Source organism: Erpetoichthys calabaricus, chromosome 15, assembly GCF_900747795.2.
Source record: "Erpetoichthys calabaricus chromosome 15, fErpCal1.3, whole genome shotgun sequence".
Lineage (NCBI taxonomy): Eukaryota > Metazoa > Chordata > Cladistia > Polypteriformes > Polypteridae > Erpetoichthys > Erpetoichthys calabaricus.
The window spans coordinates 49,085,560-49,104,596 of record NC_041408.2 but is presented as its reverse complement, the minus strand read 5'-3'; the positions used below and the strand labels follow the sequence as shown (position 1 = coordinate 49,104,596).

Genomic DNA, 19,037 nt, shown 5'->3' with positions numbered 1-19,037 from the left:
GGTCATCTTTTGAGTAGTGCTTTCAGAAAAAAGAAACGAGTTCTAGCAGAAATAAAAGTCCCCAATGGTGAGTAACAACTTATGGTAAAGATCTTAAGGAGAGATCTCTGAAATGGATAAACATTGCTTGACATCTTCAAGCTCCTCTCAAGTCCACTCCCAGCACTGCATCCCTCAACAAGTAGTCGCCTTGCTCCTCTTCTTTGTAATGGCCGATGCTTTTGTCTTTTTTTCATATTTCTCTCCTCCTTCCTATACCCACTTGGACCATTTCCAGTCTTCCAAACCTGAAATCACTGACTGGTATTACGTGGCCTGTAAGGCAGTAAACTCACACTTATGCAAATAATGATACAGTTGAATAAAATAAATTGATTAACAGAGTCACAAATGATTTATTACAATCAAATCGACAGGAATTGATATGCTCATCAAAAAAATATGAGGGTAAAATGGAGCTTAAGCTCATACAGTCTGTATAAAACTCAAATTTCAACAAGAAACCCCCACGCCAAAATTACAACTAAAAGGGAAGGTGGCAAAGCTGAAGTGGCCCAGGAAAAGCGTTGACAGAACTTGCAAAAAAATAATCTTTTGCAGTAATTTGAGATTGCTGAACACCACCATTCTCTAGGTAACTACAACTAAAGTGATCAATCTTGAACAACAAGTGAAAGAATATTAAAAGTACAAAAAGGTGAAAAATGGGATACAAACTACTGTCAGATCCTCAGGGATACAACTGGTTCAAAAGGGGCAGCCTCTGCATATTAACTTTGTTAGGCCTAATTCTTTTTTTCCCCTTTTGTCCCAGAGCTAAATATTTTTCCAAAAAACTCAGTTTTCTAAAAAGCACACAAATCAACATAAAATACTTCTTTATGACAAACGTCACTTTATGCTCCATGAGCCTCTACAGTACATAAATTCACATACCAGTTTGTCTCCTCACTCATAAGCTGAAATGCATTTTCTGGAACAAACAGCTTAAAATAGTCGAGTGGCTGGAAATCCGTCGTGTCCACCAGCACACAGTGTCATTTGATGAAGTCCAGTAGCCAGCTTGCCTCCCACCGATGTCTGTGTAGTCTTCCCAGGGGAATATTGATGCCGGTGCATTAGCTACACAAGTGTGTTCAGCACTACGATCAGGTGGGGACTGACCAGCTAATGCAGGTAGCGGTCTTCGGTTTTCGAATTCCAGATCGCTTGCATCAAAATCAGTTCAATAAGTGTCTGCGTATTCCTCCCAAGATGCATGATCAGCCAGGGGACCGATCAGCTCATGCAGATACCTGATTTTTGCATCAAAATCAGTTTGATAAGTCAGAGTTGGATTCAGCAATAATATGCAAAAAAAAAAAAATACACAGAGTATTTTGCGTTGTGCATTCGCGTCGCTGTCTCACTAGATGACGCTATCATTCCAGACAATGTTTACGCAACTCACGCAAAGATTCAACATCAAGTCAACAAGTCAAACATTCCTCCTAACAAAAGTATACGTATAATGCAACAGAGAGTTTTGTTGACATTTTACATTTACTGATTATCGTATTCTACCCCAGGATGTAGACTTTTGTCAACATCAGTCCTCAGGGCTACAAGTTGACAAATGTCGATGTTCTACCTAAGAGTTAAACACTTAAGGAGAGAAGACAAGAAACACTTTAAAGGTGCAGTTTTGTCTGTTTTGTATTTACTCTAGAAAACAGCAGCTAATACTCTGGAAAACTCAAGACGACTGCACAGAGAAGGACATCCACCAGTGACCGGGGTGACAAACGGCAACGCTTAGCCAACAGCTTAGGAAGAACTGAAAAATGGATTTTGCAGAACATCCATCTCTCCTCTCACTGCACGATTCAAGCATCAGTGAGGCTCGTTATGCACTTATATTAGCGACGTCAAACTCTGAGCCGGGACAGCCTCAACTTCAAAGATTTGGTTTTTAAGACTGAGGAACATTTATTTTCTTTTTTGAAAGAAAAAGATGAAGATCTGAGAAATACTGACCTGTCCTGGTCCACAAAACATAGATGGTTCTGTCAGAAAAACAACAAGAAACTGTCTGGTATGACAGAATACGAGCACAAAGGAGTTGCTCACTTAAAAATATCAAACATTGTGGCCCCTTAGATCACCCTCTGGTTATTGCTTGCCTGGGAGAAGTTCAGAGTCTTAAAATTAATGAAATAAAAATGGAGGCAGTGGTTTGAGTCCTCATTAAGAAAGTAGCAGAAATGAAAATGCGAACCCCTCTGGGACTACAAATCAAAAATTCACGTCATTCCCAAGTGCAAAGAACAGATTTGTAAAGGAAAACAAGTCAGTTTAGAGCAGTGGAGTCACAAGGCTGCTGTTGGAAATATCAGGGTTTACTGCAACAGAAAACACATTCTTTCTAAAAAGTTTTGCCTACTGAAAGATTTTTGGCGATAACAAAGAATTCCAAGCTGAACACAAATACATTTTCCACACGACTAGATGAATTGACAGATGAATTTGAGGAAACATGAAATTAATTTTTATTGAATTTAGTGTGTTTAATCGCTTAATGATGCCGACACTCTGCATTAGTTCAACTGAGCTAAACACGTGTTGTCCATTTCTGTTTGTACTCCGCATCTGTTGCTTGTCGTTCAACAAGAGTCAGCCATGACTAATGGATACCATTTTCCATCATTGCAATGTCCTGGTGAAACCTTTCGCTGTATTCGTCACAGACTGCACACCAAGATTAGTAGAGAAGTGAAAGCAAAAAATGAATTTTTACTGACATGTTGCACTTTACAGTTTTGTACACTTAGTTTGTTGTCAACTAGCTGGATGTAGCCTGGTGTTTTGTAGATACCTTCCATGTGACTTCTTCTGGCTCTTATAGATCTTTGAACAGCTTGACATGGATGATTATGGTTAGTCTGATTTGAAGACCTTAAATACCTTCTTTAATCTTGACATGCGTTATTCGTGGAAACATCTGTCTCAAATACCAAAATCCTCCACTTTCCTTACTCATTGCTTTCACAAAAATTTTCATCAGTCCAAGTTTTATATGAAAAGTAGGCAAAAGTCGGTTTGTTGGGTGGTCCAGTGGCTTAGGTGCCACACTTTCTCGCCCAGAGGCCAAATGTCTAGAGAGTGGCCACTTCCTGTTTCAGCACCTGGCACATCTGTTCTGCAGTGCCACAGCATTTAGATCACCAATAAACGATCGTTTCTTACTCTTTATGTATACTTATGAGTGGAAATCACAAAAACAATCACAATGAAACATTTCTAATATACAGTCAAGTGTTCAGGAAGCAAAACCCTTGATGTTCAGTGTAATTAAAGGCAATGAACATAATCCACCATATGTAACCCCCAAAATTAACTGAACACAGTAAATGTCTAGAATATTCTTTCTTGCAGTTTATGTGCTCCCCAAAAATACTGCCTGCATTCACAGTCTTCATTGCTCACTCCAACAATGACTTCATGCTTTGAGATTTTCCTTGGATGATAGTCTTGATGAAATAACCCAACTCTTTTCAGTATACACTTCCACAGACTTGTTTCTTCCTTCTCCTCCTACCCAACATTCCTTGTGCTGGTCTGGGCAGTCATCCTCCACGCAGATCATTTCTTTGTAACAGCACCATTAATCCAATGTCTCCTAACCCTTCAAGCAGATCTTTTTGAGGATACGTGGGTTTAGTTTTCTGTGTCTAAGCAGACTCCAAGCTGAGAACTTGCCTCGACTTTAACAATTCCACGTGTCCCATTTCTTAACAGTTCCAAAAAAGGAAACCCCAAGCTGCCAAGAAACATTGATTGCCATCCAATGCTTGGCACGACTCCCTTATCTTCACTTTGAGGTCTCCTGTCAGTTTAGCAGAATCTGTATCTACTGACAGCAAACGACATGTCCTACGATGTAAAAGGCTACAAGTGGTCACTTGATTCTGGGAATGTCCCCACTTGGCTGAACTTGTTAGGTCTTAAATTAGGAGGCTAAAAATGTTATTAATGAATGACCAACAAGCCTTTCTTCACAACACACACTGCATTTTTTAAACCAGTTGTATTAATCAAATAATAATTGTACTTTGAAAAGTGCAGAACTGTATCTTGTGTAGGTTTTCCACACTGATGTGGTTACTTTATCATTTTTCAGTTTTGCACTCCATGTCAGACTAATGGCACAGGCAGTTACTGTACAGTGTGTGTGTGTGTGTGTGTGTGAGTTCAAGCCAGTATTTAGTGACCAAATGAGGGTCCACATGACGCCCCAGTCATCTGACACATGCACACTATTACCGTTCACAAGCATTTTGCCGGACTGAATCGGACTGCCTAACAGTCACACCCAACAAACCACCATGAGCTCAAATAAGGACAGGGGCTCTGCAGTTAATTACAATGTCACATTTAATTGCAGATCTTTTTTGACAAATAACGTATACAAACGTTGTAAAATGGCAACAGTGGCAGTTCATCCAAACATACAAAATTAATTTGGTTATGGAAAACCTAATGTTATCTACATACATACCAATTCCTGTTAAACACGAATCATGCCGCATGGGGCGTACATAGAAGAATGTCTCTTTACATTTCTGCTAAAATTAGCAAAAACTAACACGCATTGATAGAAAGGTCTGTGGAGGAGATCATGACATAGTTCAACAGCCAGTGTTAAACTATGACAAAGCTTTATTAGATTACCATGAAGATTATACCCACACAGGTCACTGTGCTTACTAACTAACATTACCTTTAAAAACTTTGAGTCTTACAGGCAATTTTATATCTCTATACATATAAAAACACATTGAAGTACTAAAAAAAAAAAAAAAAAAAAGCTTCTCGTTACAGAAACTATAAAATGTCAAGAGACTGGGAATTCACTGATGTGCTCAGTAATTAAAAGAACAAATCGTTGACTGCATTAATAAGGTGTGCATTTGTCAGGTTAGTTAAATAAGTTAAAATTCCACATTTTTGTGACATCATTGTTGCTCCTAAGTCAACTGTGTTAGGCTTATCTTTTGGGCACAGGCTCTCTTTAAAAAGGTTACATTTTAGAAATAACTGAAAATGACCCAACTTTTATTCCCCAATCCCCACCCCAAAAGATTAAAAGTACAAACGCCCCTCAGATCAGGCAGAAAATAGACTTTTGCTTTGAAGAAATAAGCCTTAAAAAGCTTTGCCAATAATCTTTTTCTAACGCATCAAAGTGTGTATAAAAGGTAAACATAGTGGTCCCACCCTCCATGTACAAATTACACTGGCAGGTAACTGCAGCCCCCTTGAAAATGTTTTTCATAGGAAAAAAACACAAACACAGAAGAATAGACACACTATACAGTATTTTTAATAAAATTCTGAATACAGAGTTACTTAGCATTATCAGTTCAGTTCCAGTTTCAACTTCCTAAATAGGAAGCTATTTTATTGTCCAAGTCCTGGTCTCTTAGACAGATGATTATTGTGCTGCCCTCCCCCAAAGCCTTCTCTTTAAAACTTGACACGTTCCCCATTAGGATTCTGCTACCGCCTGCAGTGGAACAAACCTCCATCTCACATATGCACAAGAGTTTCAGTATGGGAGCGCAAATTCTTCTGAAGCTCTCAGGCAGAGACCCTTGCAGAGTGTTGTTCATGCCTTGTGTCATCTACTGAAGGTTGTGTTGAGAAAGGGCAGTCTCCTCAGATTGAACCAGCTGTGGAAATGGGATTGCCATTGTTCTGGGAAGCAAAAAGCACTCTGTGCAATAACTTATGTTCCAAGACGGGGGCGTTTTCTTGGAGATGCTGTTTCTTCTTCTTCATCTTCTTCTTCATCATCAGGATAATCTACAAGACCAACTAAACCTGCCTAATTATTTTTAAAAAAAAAACAAAAAAATAAATTAACAAAAGCATACATAATTATTCAGGCTAAAGTTTTCAATATAATCAAAATATGATATACTGTTAATTTATTTTACAATATTACATTTTGTGTGAATGTCTATGAAAATGGTTATGTTTCAGCCAGATCTAATTGTGAAACATACCAATGCTGAAAACGGAAGAGCATCTATATAGGGTGGTCCAGATCGAATTATGCAATTTTCATTACGCTATAACTTAAGTTTATTACATAGAGAATTCACAGACTTGCCCTGCACATAGAGATTTCAGTTAAAATTTGTTTTGTTGCCCATAGATGGCAGCACCTGCCCTGCAGTCCAAATTGGCGGGGAGACGGTTGTCAGTCGAACAGTTGCATAATTAGATCTGGACCACCCTGCACAGAAGACATAACAGAGAAGAAGGAGCAGAACTGCTAAAAAATATAAAACCAAAATCCATCAAAATGATCAAGGGTAAAATCCATTACTAAAATCAGAACATTTAAATATTGCACTAAAAATACTTCAGAGAAAAACTGTGCTCAAATTATGCCAATCTTCCAAAGGTCTTTATTCTCTTTCTAAGTGACTTGGTTTTTCAGAAATCCTGCTAGGATACAAAAATAACAGAATTGAAGCGTTTGCGGAAACTCAAAGCAAGTTCTGCACAAGAAGAAAGTTGGCACTTTGAAAGCAGCAGCAATGTGGGACATCACTGAGGCTTTTCACAGAATTAAATCAGTGAAATTTTTGTGGCACTTTGCATACATCCAGCAAACTAATTCTGCTATTCTTGCTATATATGGCACATTCACTGTAATGATAGCCTTGCAGCACATTAACACACAGTTGTTTAAAGGTAATTTCAGCATCATGTTTTAAATAATTTCATACTTTTCCAAACCTGAATGATACCTTGAGGAAAATCCTTCATCATCATGTGTGTAATGGCCCTCCACTCTTGAATTATTGTTGTAATGGTATATTTTGAAGACCCTGCTCATATCTGCTGTGCATAACTAGTTCCATATACTACTGTTTTGGCCTAAACCTTGAAAAGAAAATTATGCTGAAGGTAGTATCCCTTTCACTTTTCTTCTTGGGTTTGAGGCAAATACAGCTTAAGTTTTAAAAATATGGAGTGGTGGAGAAATAAACTTTCCAAAAGACTCAGATTTTTTTCTTAACTACATACAACTGTATGTACAATTTGTTTTAATTTTGTTACACTGTAAACTTAGACATCAATATATAATGATTGATGCTTTCCTAATCATTTCACAAAGCACATTTGTAAAAGTCAAAAGGACTCTAAACACCTGAAGTCTACATAAAGGCATCTACGATGGGTCGGTATTCATGACAGTATGCTTGACGACTGAATGGAAGATTTACTTTGTTTTAGGTCAGGGGTGGGCAAAGTCATTCCTGGAGGGCCGCGGGTTTTTGTTCTAACCCAGTTGGTTAATTAGAAAACAATCCTTGCCAATAATTACATTTCATGGCTTGTTGGTGCTTTATCTCTGCTATGTCAAGTCATTCTCATATCCTAGATTTTTTTTTCCATTCTAAGGATATCATCCAAATACTTTGAAGTGTAAAACGGATGGGTAATTCTCAGTCTTTCACTTTTTTCTCTTCTCTTTCCTTCCAAGTACTTAATTAAACCAAATAGTGTACAATAAATACACACAGGTGTAAAGGGTAACAAGCAAAATGGAGAACTGCTGGTTTCTTTTGTCATTTGCATCTTATTGCTAATAAGGAGCAATTAAAAACCGAGAATGCAGCTGTTTAGACTTAAATAAGCAATAAGGGTTCAAAATCTTGACGAGGGAGAGAACTAAAATGAAACAGAAGTGTTTCTAGAGTAATAAGTGCTTCTTATTAAACAATTGGGTTGGAACAAAAACCTGCAGCCACTGCGGCCCTCCAGGAATGACTTTGCCCACCCATGTTTTAGGTCTTTAGGATTGGCCTTGGCTTCCTGGAATGCTCTGATGAAAAAATTTAAGGAAAAAAAAATGAACAGAATTAAGTCATCGCTTTGGATTAGGAGTCGCTAAATATTAAATATGCAGCTGATGTCAAATTGCACAGTGCAGCAAAATCCGAATCTACATACTGCACTGCCTATGAAAGAAAACATACAATTTGTAGTTTTTACAATTTTTTATAGAGAACAATATATGCTGGATTCTTGTGATAAATCTTCGGATTATGTGAGTTTGCCAGTAACTTAAAATATAGTATGAACTCTTAAAGCAAGTTAAAATTCCAAATATATTTTGTAAAACAGAAATTTACTAGATGATGCTCCAACGTTAACTTATAAGCAGAGTTCCTGTGAAAAAAATACGCTTTAATTAAAAAAATAAGCTCGGGTATAATTCAGAATTTATATTTACAGCCAAGATTTTAGAGCACTTTGTATTTAATTATTTTGATGCTTATTTTAATAAATAAAATAGTGACATTTGCAATACACATAGAACTAGAAAAGCCTTTTTATGTATACAAAAAAAAAAACACATGCACACAGTACACATACACAAATTTATTGTACCAAATGTGTGGTTGGCATGAAAAACCTATAAACTTTACAATAGAAAGCATCGGTTACATCTTGGGTAGGGTACCATGCTGTTTTTAGATTTCACAGTGATGAGTGTCCCACACAGCATGCTCTCCCATCCTTAATTAAATGATCCAATAGGCCTTCCCTCTCTCACTCCCTCATTTAGTACACCCACTAATTTCTGTTTTATATGTCATAAGGAGTTGGTGCTCATTCAAGCAGCTTTGGTGCACCAAACCCCAAAAAGAAATAACATCTAAAGCAAATAAATTTGTTTTTTTTTTATACTTTACATTCCCCCTTTAATATAGAGACTGAGTGCATTCAAATTTAGGCATAGGATACTGAAAATCCCTATTAGGTTAGGAGCATACAAAAGAATTTTAAAAACACTTGTTGAATAGAAGTCTGCTGTGAGCTACAGAAACAGCATAAGTAACCTTTACATGCTACCAAAACTTGGTTTAGTTAGGTTTTATTTTGGCCAGTACAATTTTATCATCACAGTTACAATTGTTCACATTTTATCCAAACGATCACACACAAATTAAAAAAAGACCACATACTTTCTACAATTCCACAAAACTGTAGACTATGTACCATGTGTCACATGATTGAAAAATGCAGTTATGAAGACAGCAGCGATCAGAATAAAAAGGGCAATAAAGTTAAAGCAAAAGACAGCTCAATTACAAAACAGACTCAAAAGTTGCATATTGTAATTTTTTTAGTCTGCTAATAAACAGTGTCACTTTGCTTGACTTCTCACTATATCCATAATGGCTAACAAGGTACAAGACCCTAGTGCTAAAAAAAAACAGACAAAGTAATTAAGTTGCTCTTGACTATTAATCTGGCAAGTTACACTGGGACTACTGACCAAAAAAAAAAAACTGAGAAAGAACACATATATGGTAAGAAGAGGTGAAACAATATAAAAATGTTACATTAATTTAGAAATCTGCCCAAGAGATTACGTACTCTTGAATATTGATATTGGGTATCCATATGTATATATATATATGTATGATTTCAATTGCATAAAATAGCCCAAGTAATGGAAATTGACTTAAACTTGTATGCCACATGATGTTAAAATATATGTATTTACTAACCTTCGTCACAATCGCTGCAGAATTTATAGTCTTTGAGGAAGAACTGTTAGGACTTGCAGGAGACGCTGCTGTTGTTTTACTATTGGTACTGTTTGCACCATTAGTGGCTACAGTCGAATGTGCAAAGGTAAACTTGAAAGCTCCCCCTGATGCCCTCTTTGGAAGGTTCTCTTTGTCTTCACTTTCTTTAGCTGTTATGCAGAAACAAATACAAAAACATTATATAACAATCAGTTAAAGATTTCATATTACATCAGCAGATTTACCAAACAGACTAGATACAGTGGGAAGCCAACACAAACTATAGCTGGGAAAAACAAAAATAACTAGGTACCTTTTTTTGCTTCAATAAATTTTCCATAATTGTCAGAAAAATCATCCTCTGGCTTGGACTTTTCTATAGGCGGTACAACAGCTTCCCCTTCGTCATCATCATCTTCATTAAACCAAAGTTCTTCATCGTCTTCCAATGTCCTTGCATCCCTACGGTATCTATCATTACAATTTCAGAGTGTACACCGTGAATGAAAGGCATGAATCAAGGTTCATTACTACTCCACAGAACTGTTCATTACTAAATCTTTCTGCCGAGGATATAAATTTGCTTTTACAATTTAGTTAGTTTAGTTTTAATAATACAAGAAAGAGATTTCCCTGTTATACATAATTGAGAAACTCAGGAGTAAACAGTATAAAAAAAAGATCTCCTATAGATTTTCAGTGGCTAAAGACAAGCATTATCGACAACATAACTGAAGGACAAAGAAAAATGGAGCATACAATAAAGAGAACTTTCTGGCTCACAACCCAATTGACTTTTGTGCATCTTTAACAACAAAGATTTATATCACAGTATGTCACTGCATAGATGAAGACAGACAGATGGAATCAGTGTTATTGCAGACACAAAAGTTTCTAACATACCTTCTCAACATAGCTGTCTTCTGTAACAGCCACCGTGAACACATGAGGCCTCAACTGCAAGAACGGTTTCTCAGTAATGTAAAAAGAAAGTCTGATATATTTTCCTTTAATATTAAAATAAATTCTTAAAAGCAATTTTTTTTACCCATAGGCTAATGTTAATTCACTGGAGCTCCTTAAACTTGAATATTCTAGACACAATTGGCCATGTTTAAAACTTTCCTGCAGTAGATCAATTTCGCTCTTCCTAGTGAATGAAAATGGCTTTTGATGATGGTCATTAGAAAACTGAATTCTTCTGAAATGGAACAGATAATTAACATGAACAAAGGTAATTTTGGTTATAAATATAATATAACCCTGTAGCACACTGTGTAAAAATTGCAGCTTCACACAGATTGGACCATTATAAAGTTTTGGGGGTGTTTAGATCAAAAGCAATATACAGTTAATCACAGTTTACTTGAACTTACAACTGTATACATTACTGCTTTTTACAGGCTGCACATTTACAGGGCCCATGCAATGAATTTAATATTTTAGCACTGTACATAAAAGAACAAGTGAAAAAGATATAATATGGTGAACTACGTACAATGCCACCTCCTCAATTTTCTGTTTGTGTGGGACCCCTTTACGGAGCTGTGCCAAGCGTTTAAACTGCCAATGGCATGCCGTCACTCCTGGCATATGTTGTACCCAGGACTAGAAGTGGGCCAGGATGCTGTACCAGCACTTCACTTGTTTCTGCTTTACAGCATAGCATAGCAGCATATCACGGTCTGACCTTCAAGGGGACACGTCCGTTCTCTGCAATATTGCATTTGTTTCTCCATCAAGTGCCCCAGTCACTCACCCCACTGTTCAAAGTATGTATGTACTGAATATAAGCAAGCTCAACACAACAAAAAAAAGAGACAACCATACACTCCCCGACCCAAACCCACAGATTTTTTTTTATGTATTTCATACCAAATGACAAGTGGTAAAAAGCAGCTTAGGAAGTACTGTGTATACTCAAGGACATACAGTAACTTGCTAAGCAAGCCTTCTTTTAGTTTCTCATTGCATAAAGCGACAGGTCTGTTAAAAAAAAAAAAAAAAAAAGACGTGCCCAATAGCAGCTCATCATCGACCAAAAAAAAAAAAAGTATTGACTAGTTTTTTTTGTTTTCTGCACCATCAACAAATTACAATCAAATCAGTCAAAGCAATTTCTGGATTTTGTGGTATTTAGTTTTTCTACTGCAGAAGGGGTTTTTTGCCCTACATGCTGAATATGCCTTTTCTTAGACACCTACTGCCCTAGATGTACAATCCTGCGAGTTAGTCAATCAGTCATACATACATATATGTATGAGTGTGTATATTATTTGTTTGAACGCGTTTCTGAAGTCACCACTAAATATTTGAGGTATTGCAATAAAAACATACCTTTTGTAAAATATACAGTACAGAACATGCAGTGTTCACAAATAAAGTCAAGAATATTACATAATAAAAAGATTACACAAACAGCAACTCACAAGGCAAAATATCTTGCTAACATAAAATCTGCATTTAAATATCACTTGATTCAATGTATCCTTTACAGTTCTTATCAGAGATACTCCATCATTAAATAAATATTCTGGCTGAAAGAAAAAAGTACTCAGCTTTTACTGAACACTTGATGATTAATTACACACACATTTCATGGTGATGTTGAATTCATCCTTTTGTTTATGATGTATATATCTGAAAGTGTGTGCATCACTTTGGGATAGTTAACAGAACTGTGCTATTTAAGAATGTGAATTCAGGAAAATGAGACATTTCTATTGAAACATACAATGGCAAAAATATGATGTGAACCCTTTGGAGATACATTTATAAATACATTTTTCTTAAAATATGCTCTGACCTTCATCTAAGTTAAAATAATGAACACTCGGTTCTAACTAATAGCCCACAAATTATTATGCTGTTCTTGTACACACTGAACACATCAGTCAAACATTCAACGTGTAGGTTGGAAAATAATATGTAAACCCCTCGGCTACCAACTTCGAGTCAGGAGTTTTTGAACCTGGAGCCCAATCAGTGAAACAAGATTGGAGGTGCAATTTAGAGCTATTTAAACTATTAAAAAAAACATTCAGAGTTTGCTATTACTAAGAACAGTGGAACCTCGGGTCATCACAAACGTCTCGGACCACTTACAAATCGGGTTACAACCAAAAAGTGTGCCAAACTTTTGCATCTGTTCACGACCACACACTCGGGTGACGAACAAGCCAGTTTCCCTTCCAGTTTGTACGCGCAGATGATTTCTGCACACGTTCAGTCTCTCCCTGTGCAGCAAGCGAGAGAGAGAGAGCTGGCTGTGGAAGGCCAAGAAGGCAGTTAAAGAATGCACCAGGCTTGTTTTTAAAGAGACTGATTCGAGCATTGTTTTAACCTCATTGCATTTAATGAAGACTTTTTTCTATTGGATTTTAAACTCCACTTCACTTCTGTTTACAGCGATCAGTTCGTAGCGTGCATTGTTGCAATGTTACTTTTCTTGATTATTAAATTATGGATTTTTCAAATGTTCATGTTTTTCCCTGTGCTTAAAACTCATTTAAAAAAAAAAAAAAAAAAAAAGTTTTACAGCGAGCGGTTCGCAAGGCTATAGCGTGAATTCTTGCAATGTTACTTTTCTCTGTTCAAGGCTTTCTCAGTGTTATTCAATGTTTTTACATTTAGTTTACTATTACGCTGTGCATTCTATGGTATAATTAACTATTTTTGTGCTTAAAAATCTTTAAAAAAATATATTTATATACAGTTTGTATGGTCTGAAATGGATTAATTGTATTTACATACAATCCTATGGGGGAAAATTACTTCGGGTCATGACCAAATCGGGTTATGACCAGAGTTTTGGAACAAATTACGGTCGTGACCCGAGGTCCACTGTATCTGGTGATATGAAAGCATGCCTCCCTAAAAAAAGATCTATAATCAAGAACTGCAGATTTGCATAATGCTGCTTATAAATTAATTACAAATAATTTAGAGATTAATAAATTTAGATGTTAAATCAATTTTAAGTTAGACAAGCTATATATAAATTGATATGATTTAGTACTCCCTAGAAGTGGATGCCCAGCCAATGTAAATCAAAAGGCACAATGCAGAGTGTTCAGTGAGGTAAAAATAAAGGAACCTAAGGTCTACAGCACTAAGGAGGTATGCTGCTCCCTCCCCCAAAAAAAAACCAAAGCATATTGCACGGCTGCTATGTATACACACCAAAGACCACTGTGACACTCCACAATGCTACTGGGAAAACGTTTTGTGGACTAATGAAACCAAGGATGAACTGATCGGCAAGAATATGCAGCAGTATAAATAGCATTAAAAAGGGCAGTGCATGCTAACATAAAAAGAATGTCCCAATATTGAAGTACGATAGGGAGTTTCATGATATGGAGCTGTTTGTCTGCCTCAGGGCCTGGACAGCTTGCCATAATCAATGGGAAAAAATGGGATCCTGCAGGACTAGGTCAGGGCAGCTGTTCACCAGCTGAAGATCAGTAAAAGAATTAACCTAAACATCTAAGTAAGATTACTACAGAATAGCTTAGATATAACATAGGTCAGATCACATTTTTACAACTAATTAAGGCAGAAAACCAAGTTATTCCAAAGAGTTTACATATTTTTTGCCACTGTATACTGTATCAGTAAATATGACAAAAATGCACTTAACATTACCTAGCAAAGCACATATATAGTAAGAAATTTAAATGTAGCAGAATAAAGTAAGCAGGGGAAAAATAGTTGTACACTTACCTGCTTAGTCTCTGGCTCTGTCTGTCCTTTTCCTGTTCATATTTAGACTTCAGTCCTTTAAACGTTTGAACATACTCAATTGATTCTAGTACTTCAGAAAAGTTGTCCACTATGTGGGCAGTGAGAGATTTAATATCCTCCTAGAAGAAAATGAAAAATTAAGACTAAGGACCTTTTTGTTTTAAATAAAAGATCACTTAGGTGAGGCATTATGAGTGCAATACTTGGTGTAACAGTCTTCTCATAAACACTCTATCAGGATACCTCACATTTCAAAAACCATTATATAACGTACTGTAAGCAATGGGTAAATATACAAAATTTGGAAAGAACAGGTATTACTAAAATATGAATTTTCATGCAGCAAAAACAGTCTTGCCACATATATACAATATAGGTTACTTTCTGCACTTTTTTCATACAAAACACTATTTTACACAAAAGCAATGCTCCAAATTGCCAATTTGATTGAGTGTACTGTGAAATTCAATGTTAATAACCTCCACCATTTCGTAACACAGTAAGGATACGTCTACAGAACACTCTGAAATTCACTGGCAAAAAGCTTGCCAATACTTGCTCACCAACAGTAAGATTAACATGGAAAATCATGTGCCATAGCAAAAAGGAACATGATTAAGCATTGAGTACTTTAGTGTCACGTAGGAAACATGCAATGTAAGTTTCACTATGTTACAACATACAACCAAAAGCAAGGCAAACATAATTTTGAGCCAGCTTAAGGATGTCGAGTAGCTTCATTAAGATTCAACTTATTTATAGAAAAACAGAAATGTTACAATTCAACTAATAAAACAAGGATTCTAAGATGTTTTGTTTTTGCTCTTTCATTTAATATAAAATTTTATTTTCAGGGTTGGGTTTTCCATTTTCACTTAATTAGACGGATTTCAGGTACATGAGTATATATGCCATATTGCCTATGTGAAATAAGGACTGAACTTGATAATTGCTGGTTTTGCAACTACTATACTGAAAATAGGTGGCAAGAGCAGGGAGGACACTCAAATAACCTAGGGAGGTGAGGCACCTTAACATTATGACCAACATTTTATTTTTTACTATGATGAAAGTAATCTGAAATTGCTAATTATGATGACTTTTCTTGCAAAAGAAATAAATAGCACAACATAACTCAGAATAATAAGTCGGAAACTAGAGTTTCATTCATCTGAGATTCACACCATAACACTTTAAAACCTGTGCTCCTTCAAAAGGTAGTTTCACTATGCTCTACATTGTTCTAAACAGCATGTGGGGCTTCCCTATCTAAGAACTAACACTTCACATTTGAAATAAACTTAAATTGACTATGTTCTAAATCAAGGTTAATAACGAGCAAAACACATATCATCTAGTACCATAAAACTGAGATAGTGCAGAGTTACACACTATTGACGTGTAGTGAAACCTGCTTCGATATAAAGTCCTCACACCCTTAATTCAATCTTTAAACTTTATTTAATGTACTTTATTAATTCCTGAGGAGAAACTGTCTTTTTCAAGACTTCTGGTGGTCACAGCACAGGGTCATGAATTGTATAGTGCCCCTGGACCAAATTTCAGGTTAAGGGCCTTATCTCAAGGGCTCAACTGAGCAAGATACCTTCTGGCATTAACAGGATTTACACCAGCAACCTTCCAGATACCAGCACAGATCTTTACCCTCAACACAAGCAACAAAGTTTTTATTCTCAGTTGACCCAGAGTATAATGTGAATATAAAACACAAACCACTAGGCCTGCAAAAACTCATTGTCATAATCGATAACAGATTAAAAACATTGGTAATGATCACTTTTATCGATTATATCATTAACCCCGCAAATACTTCACTACTTCATTCAGTTGTAAACACATTTTAAAAAAGGAGAATGGTAAAACAAGTGCCAGAAAATGTAAAATTTCATTGTAAGTGCAATGTAAGATTTCCAGAATTTAGGAGCATTTTACTTTGAAAGCACAAAAAAAGTTTACAAGTTGTAAAATGTGTAGGTCTGACCTCGTATGGCATGAGAACACAACAGTGATGCACAAATATATGAATAGTAAACATACCATTACAGGCTCTGTGGAGGAGGAAGACTCGCCTTCATCACAGTAAGTTGTATATGAACGCAATGCTTCCAAGGTTAGGTATAATGACTACTTTCGGTTTGAACGGAGGTGCAAAAGTGCTTTTATTTAAAAACAACAAAACCAAAAAACTGTTAAAAATAAATTGTGCAGTGCTTCTAAAAGTCATTAAATAAATAATCCATTAAAAACCAGTGAAAAGGTGGAGGTTAAAATCCAGTCAATAAATCCAGAAAAATGAGGTTAAACTACTATGGCTGGAAGCAATCCTTTAAAACAAAATCCGGTGCATTCATCTGCTGGCGGCTCCCGTGCTTCTCCCATCCAGGCTTTGCACCAGGGGAGTCGCCCTACCTGCCTGCTGGTTTGTTCGCCTTCCGGACCCTGGCTCCGGTGGGCTCCACCAGACTGTGACTTGAGCTCCCCAGCGACCAGGGTGCTCACACTGAGGCTTTCACCTCCCAAGTCTCAGACTCCTGCAACCTTATGCGGCAAGCCAACCACCTTCCAGTCATTAGTGCTCCTCCAAAGTGCTCAGCAGGAGCGACCACTTCTAGCTGCCCCCGAGTGTCGGCCTAACACTCCCGAGGGGCTCTCTTTCCAGCTGCCTGCTCTCTCTAGCGAGAGATTTCCTTCACCCGCTCACTCACGCTTGCATGCACCAGCTTTCAGCTTCCTGCTGCCTTCTTCTCCCATAACCTAAATCCACTTTTATTTCTCCCCCCTCCACACTCGCGCTCCTACTATATATAATGGGGACGTGGCTCAGGTGTGGCGATTAGCAGTTTCCAGCTTCAATTACGGATGCGGATGATTCCCCACCTGTGCACATAAGCAAGGAAACGCCTGCCTCACAAAGCACCCGGGGAACTGCTCTGGCCACACTACCATGCCCCCTCTCTTTAAACCACATGTGCGGCGATTATTTTATTTAACACTGGCCTTTTCTTCTGAGCCATGGACCCACTATACCACAGACACACACACAAAAAAAAAAGACTATTGATAAAGCAAAAATATATACATTTTTCAGTTAAAATAAACTTGGCATATTACATAGCAAGGGAAGAACTGAGTTTTACACAAATGAAACCACTTGTTTTGCTGCAACAGGAAAATAGTCTGGACATTTCCCCCAACATATAACAATGATGTTTGTTATGATGAACTAATTTAAAACATTACTGCAGACTTACAAAGAAAAACAGTCATGTTGGGGCAACAGTTTGAAGCTTTGCCAGTAAACAGTCTTTTTTACAGAAACTGAAAAAAATGCAAATTACAGGTTTAATTTTGAAGTGTTGGTTTAATGTGATTCTGAATACATAAGCCAAGCTGCAAGTTTAGTTTACTTTTCAAAAACAGTTTTTAAGGAAATTTTGTGTTCATTCCACGACCAGAGCCAGAAGAGCTGCTAAAAGTTTAATTTCTATTTATTACTATTTATTTTCAATGTATTATTTTATAAATGTATAAAAACCTATTTTGTTTCAAATATCTGCAAGTAATAAAAAAAAACATTAAAAATGTATACAAACCTGTTTATTTGGTTAAAAGTGCACTTTGTGTTTAATTTCAAATGCATTTTTTCCAACCCAACTAATCAATTAATCGACAAAACAATTGCCAGATTAATCAAACATGACAATAATCGTTAGTTACGGCCCTACCAACACAAAAACATACTTCTCCTACAAAAAGGCAAAGTTGACAGTATTCTGTTCACATTCATGTTTACACACCAGCCATGATCCAACAGTCACTCATGCAGAAGAGACTCTTAAGAGGTCCTCTGAGCAATAAACTCCTGTCAGAAACTTAAAAGCGCATGGATATTTAAATTGGTGCATTTGTTGATCACCAGTAACTGACCAAGTGCTCCGAGTGGCCTGCCCTGATATAAAATGTGATTATTTACAGGATGCACTTTTTTTTTTTTTAATATAAATGCCAAAATAATTAATAACTGGCTATTCTAAAGTTTAGACAGTGAATATATTTGCTGTACTTGCATAATTACATAAAAGAGCTTTTTTTAATAAACACTTAGAAATATTGATGTAATATTATTTTAAAATAAATTTAAAACTTGATCATATTAAAGTGTAAACAGACTCCAATTAGAATCAGAACAGTTTGATGGACAGATCAAATCAATTCCAAATGACTTATGCTACAGGTTTCAAAGAAAATCAAGGAGAGAAAAAATCTGCTGAAGCAAAAATACAAATCAACATATAATATTTAGAAAAATGTAAAACTTACCACCCTAATGAACTCAAAGAGCTCAATAACAGCTGAATTGAGAAGATTGTACCGTGTGCCATTGTCTAACAATGCATTTATGACTGGCTCAAATAAGTTGCCTTTAATAATATATCTGTTATAAAACTCATCTTTCAGTCCAACAATTCTCCTCATAAAACGGAGGGCACCTGTTGAGTGGATTAAAAATAAAACACAAAATTTAAAACATGAACTAAATAAATATTGCATGCAATAGCACTATTTACTGGGAAGCTAAGAATGTTTTCTTTCATTAAATCAGCAAACCCCCTTTATTAGCTTTGAAATGCAAAAAACATGCCTTATTTTACCAGTGATAGAAACTTAAAA

The 19,037-nt window shown here is 36.4% G+C and overlaps 1 protein-coding gene across 2 annotated transcripts in view; it reads right to left on the bottom strand.

The window, feature by feature from the left end:
• Positions 1-4,395: 4,395 nt before the first annotated feature.
• LOC114666146 (serine/threonine-protein phosphatase 4 regulatory subunit 3-B) overlaps positions 4,396-19,037 on the bottom strand; it is a 93,972-nt gene continuing 79,330 nt past the window's right edge. The window contains exons 12-16 of one of the 2 annotated variants that reach the window (XM_028820892.2): positions 18,687-18,856; positions 14,325-14,464; positions 9,913-10,070; positions 9,579-9,769; positions 4,396-5,866 (exon numbers count right to left, since the gene is read on the bottom strand). In XM_028820892.2, the coding sequence (XP_028676725.1) occupies positions 5,768-5,866; positions 9,579-9,769; positions 9,913-10,070; positions 14,325-14,464; positions 18,687-18,856 (758 nt within the window). In that variant the 3' untranslated portion in view covers positions 4,396-5,767. Of the gene's footprint in view, positions 5,867-9,578; positions 9,770-9,905; positions 10,071-14,324; positions 14,465-18,686; positions 18,857-19,037 lie in introns of those variants that run through there. The other variant, XM_051919368.1, reaches the window with a different exon arrangement.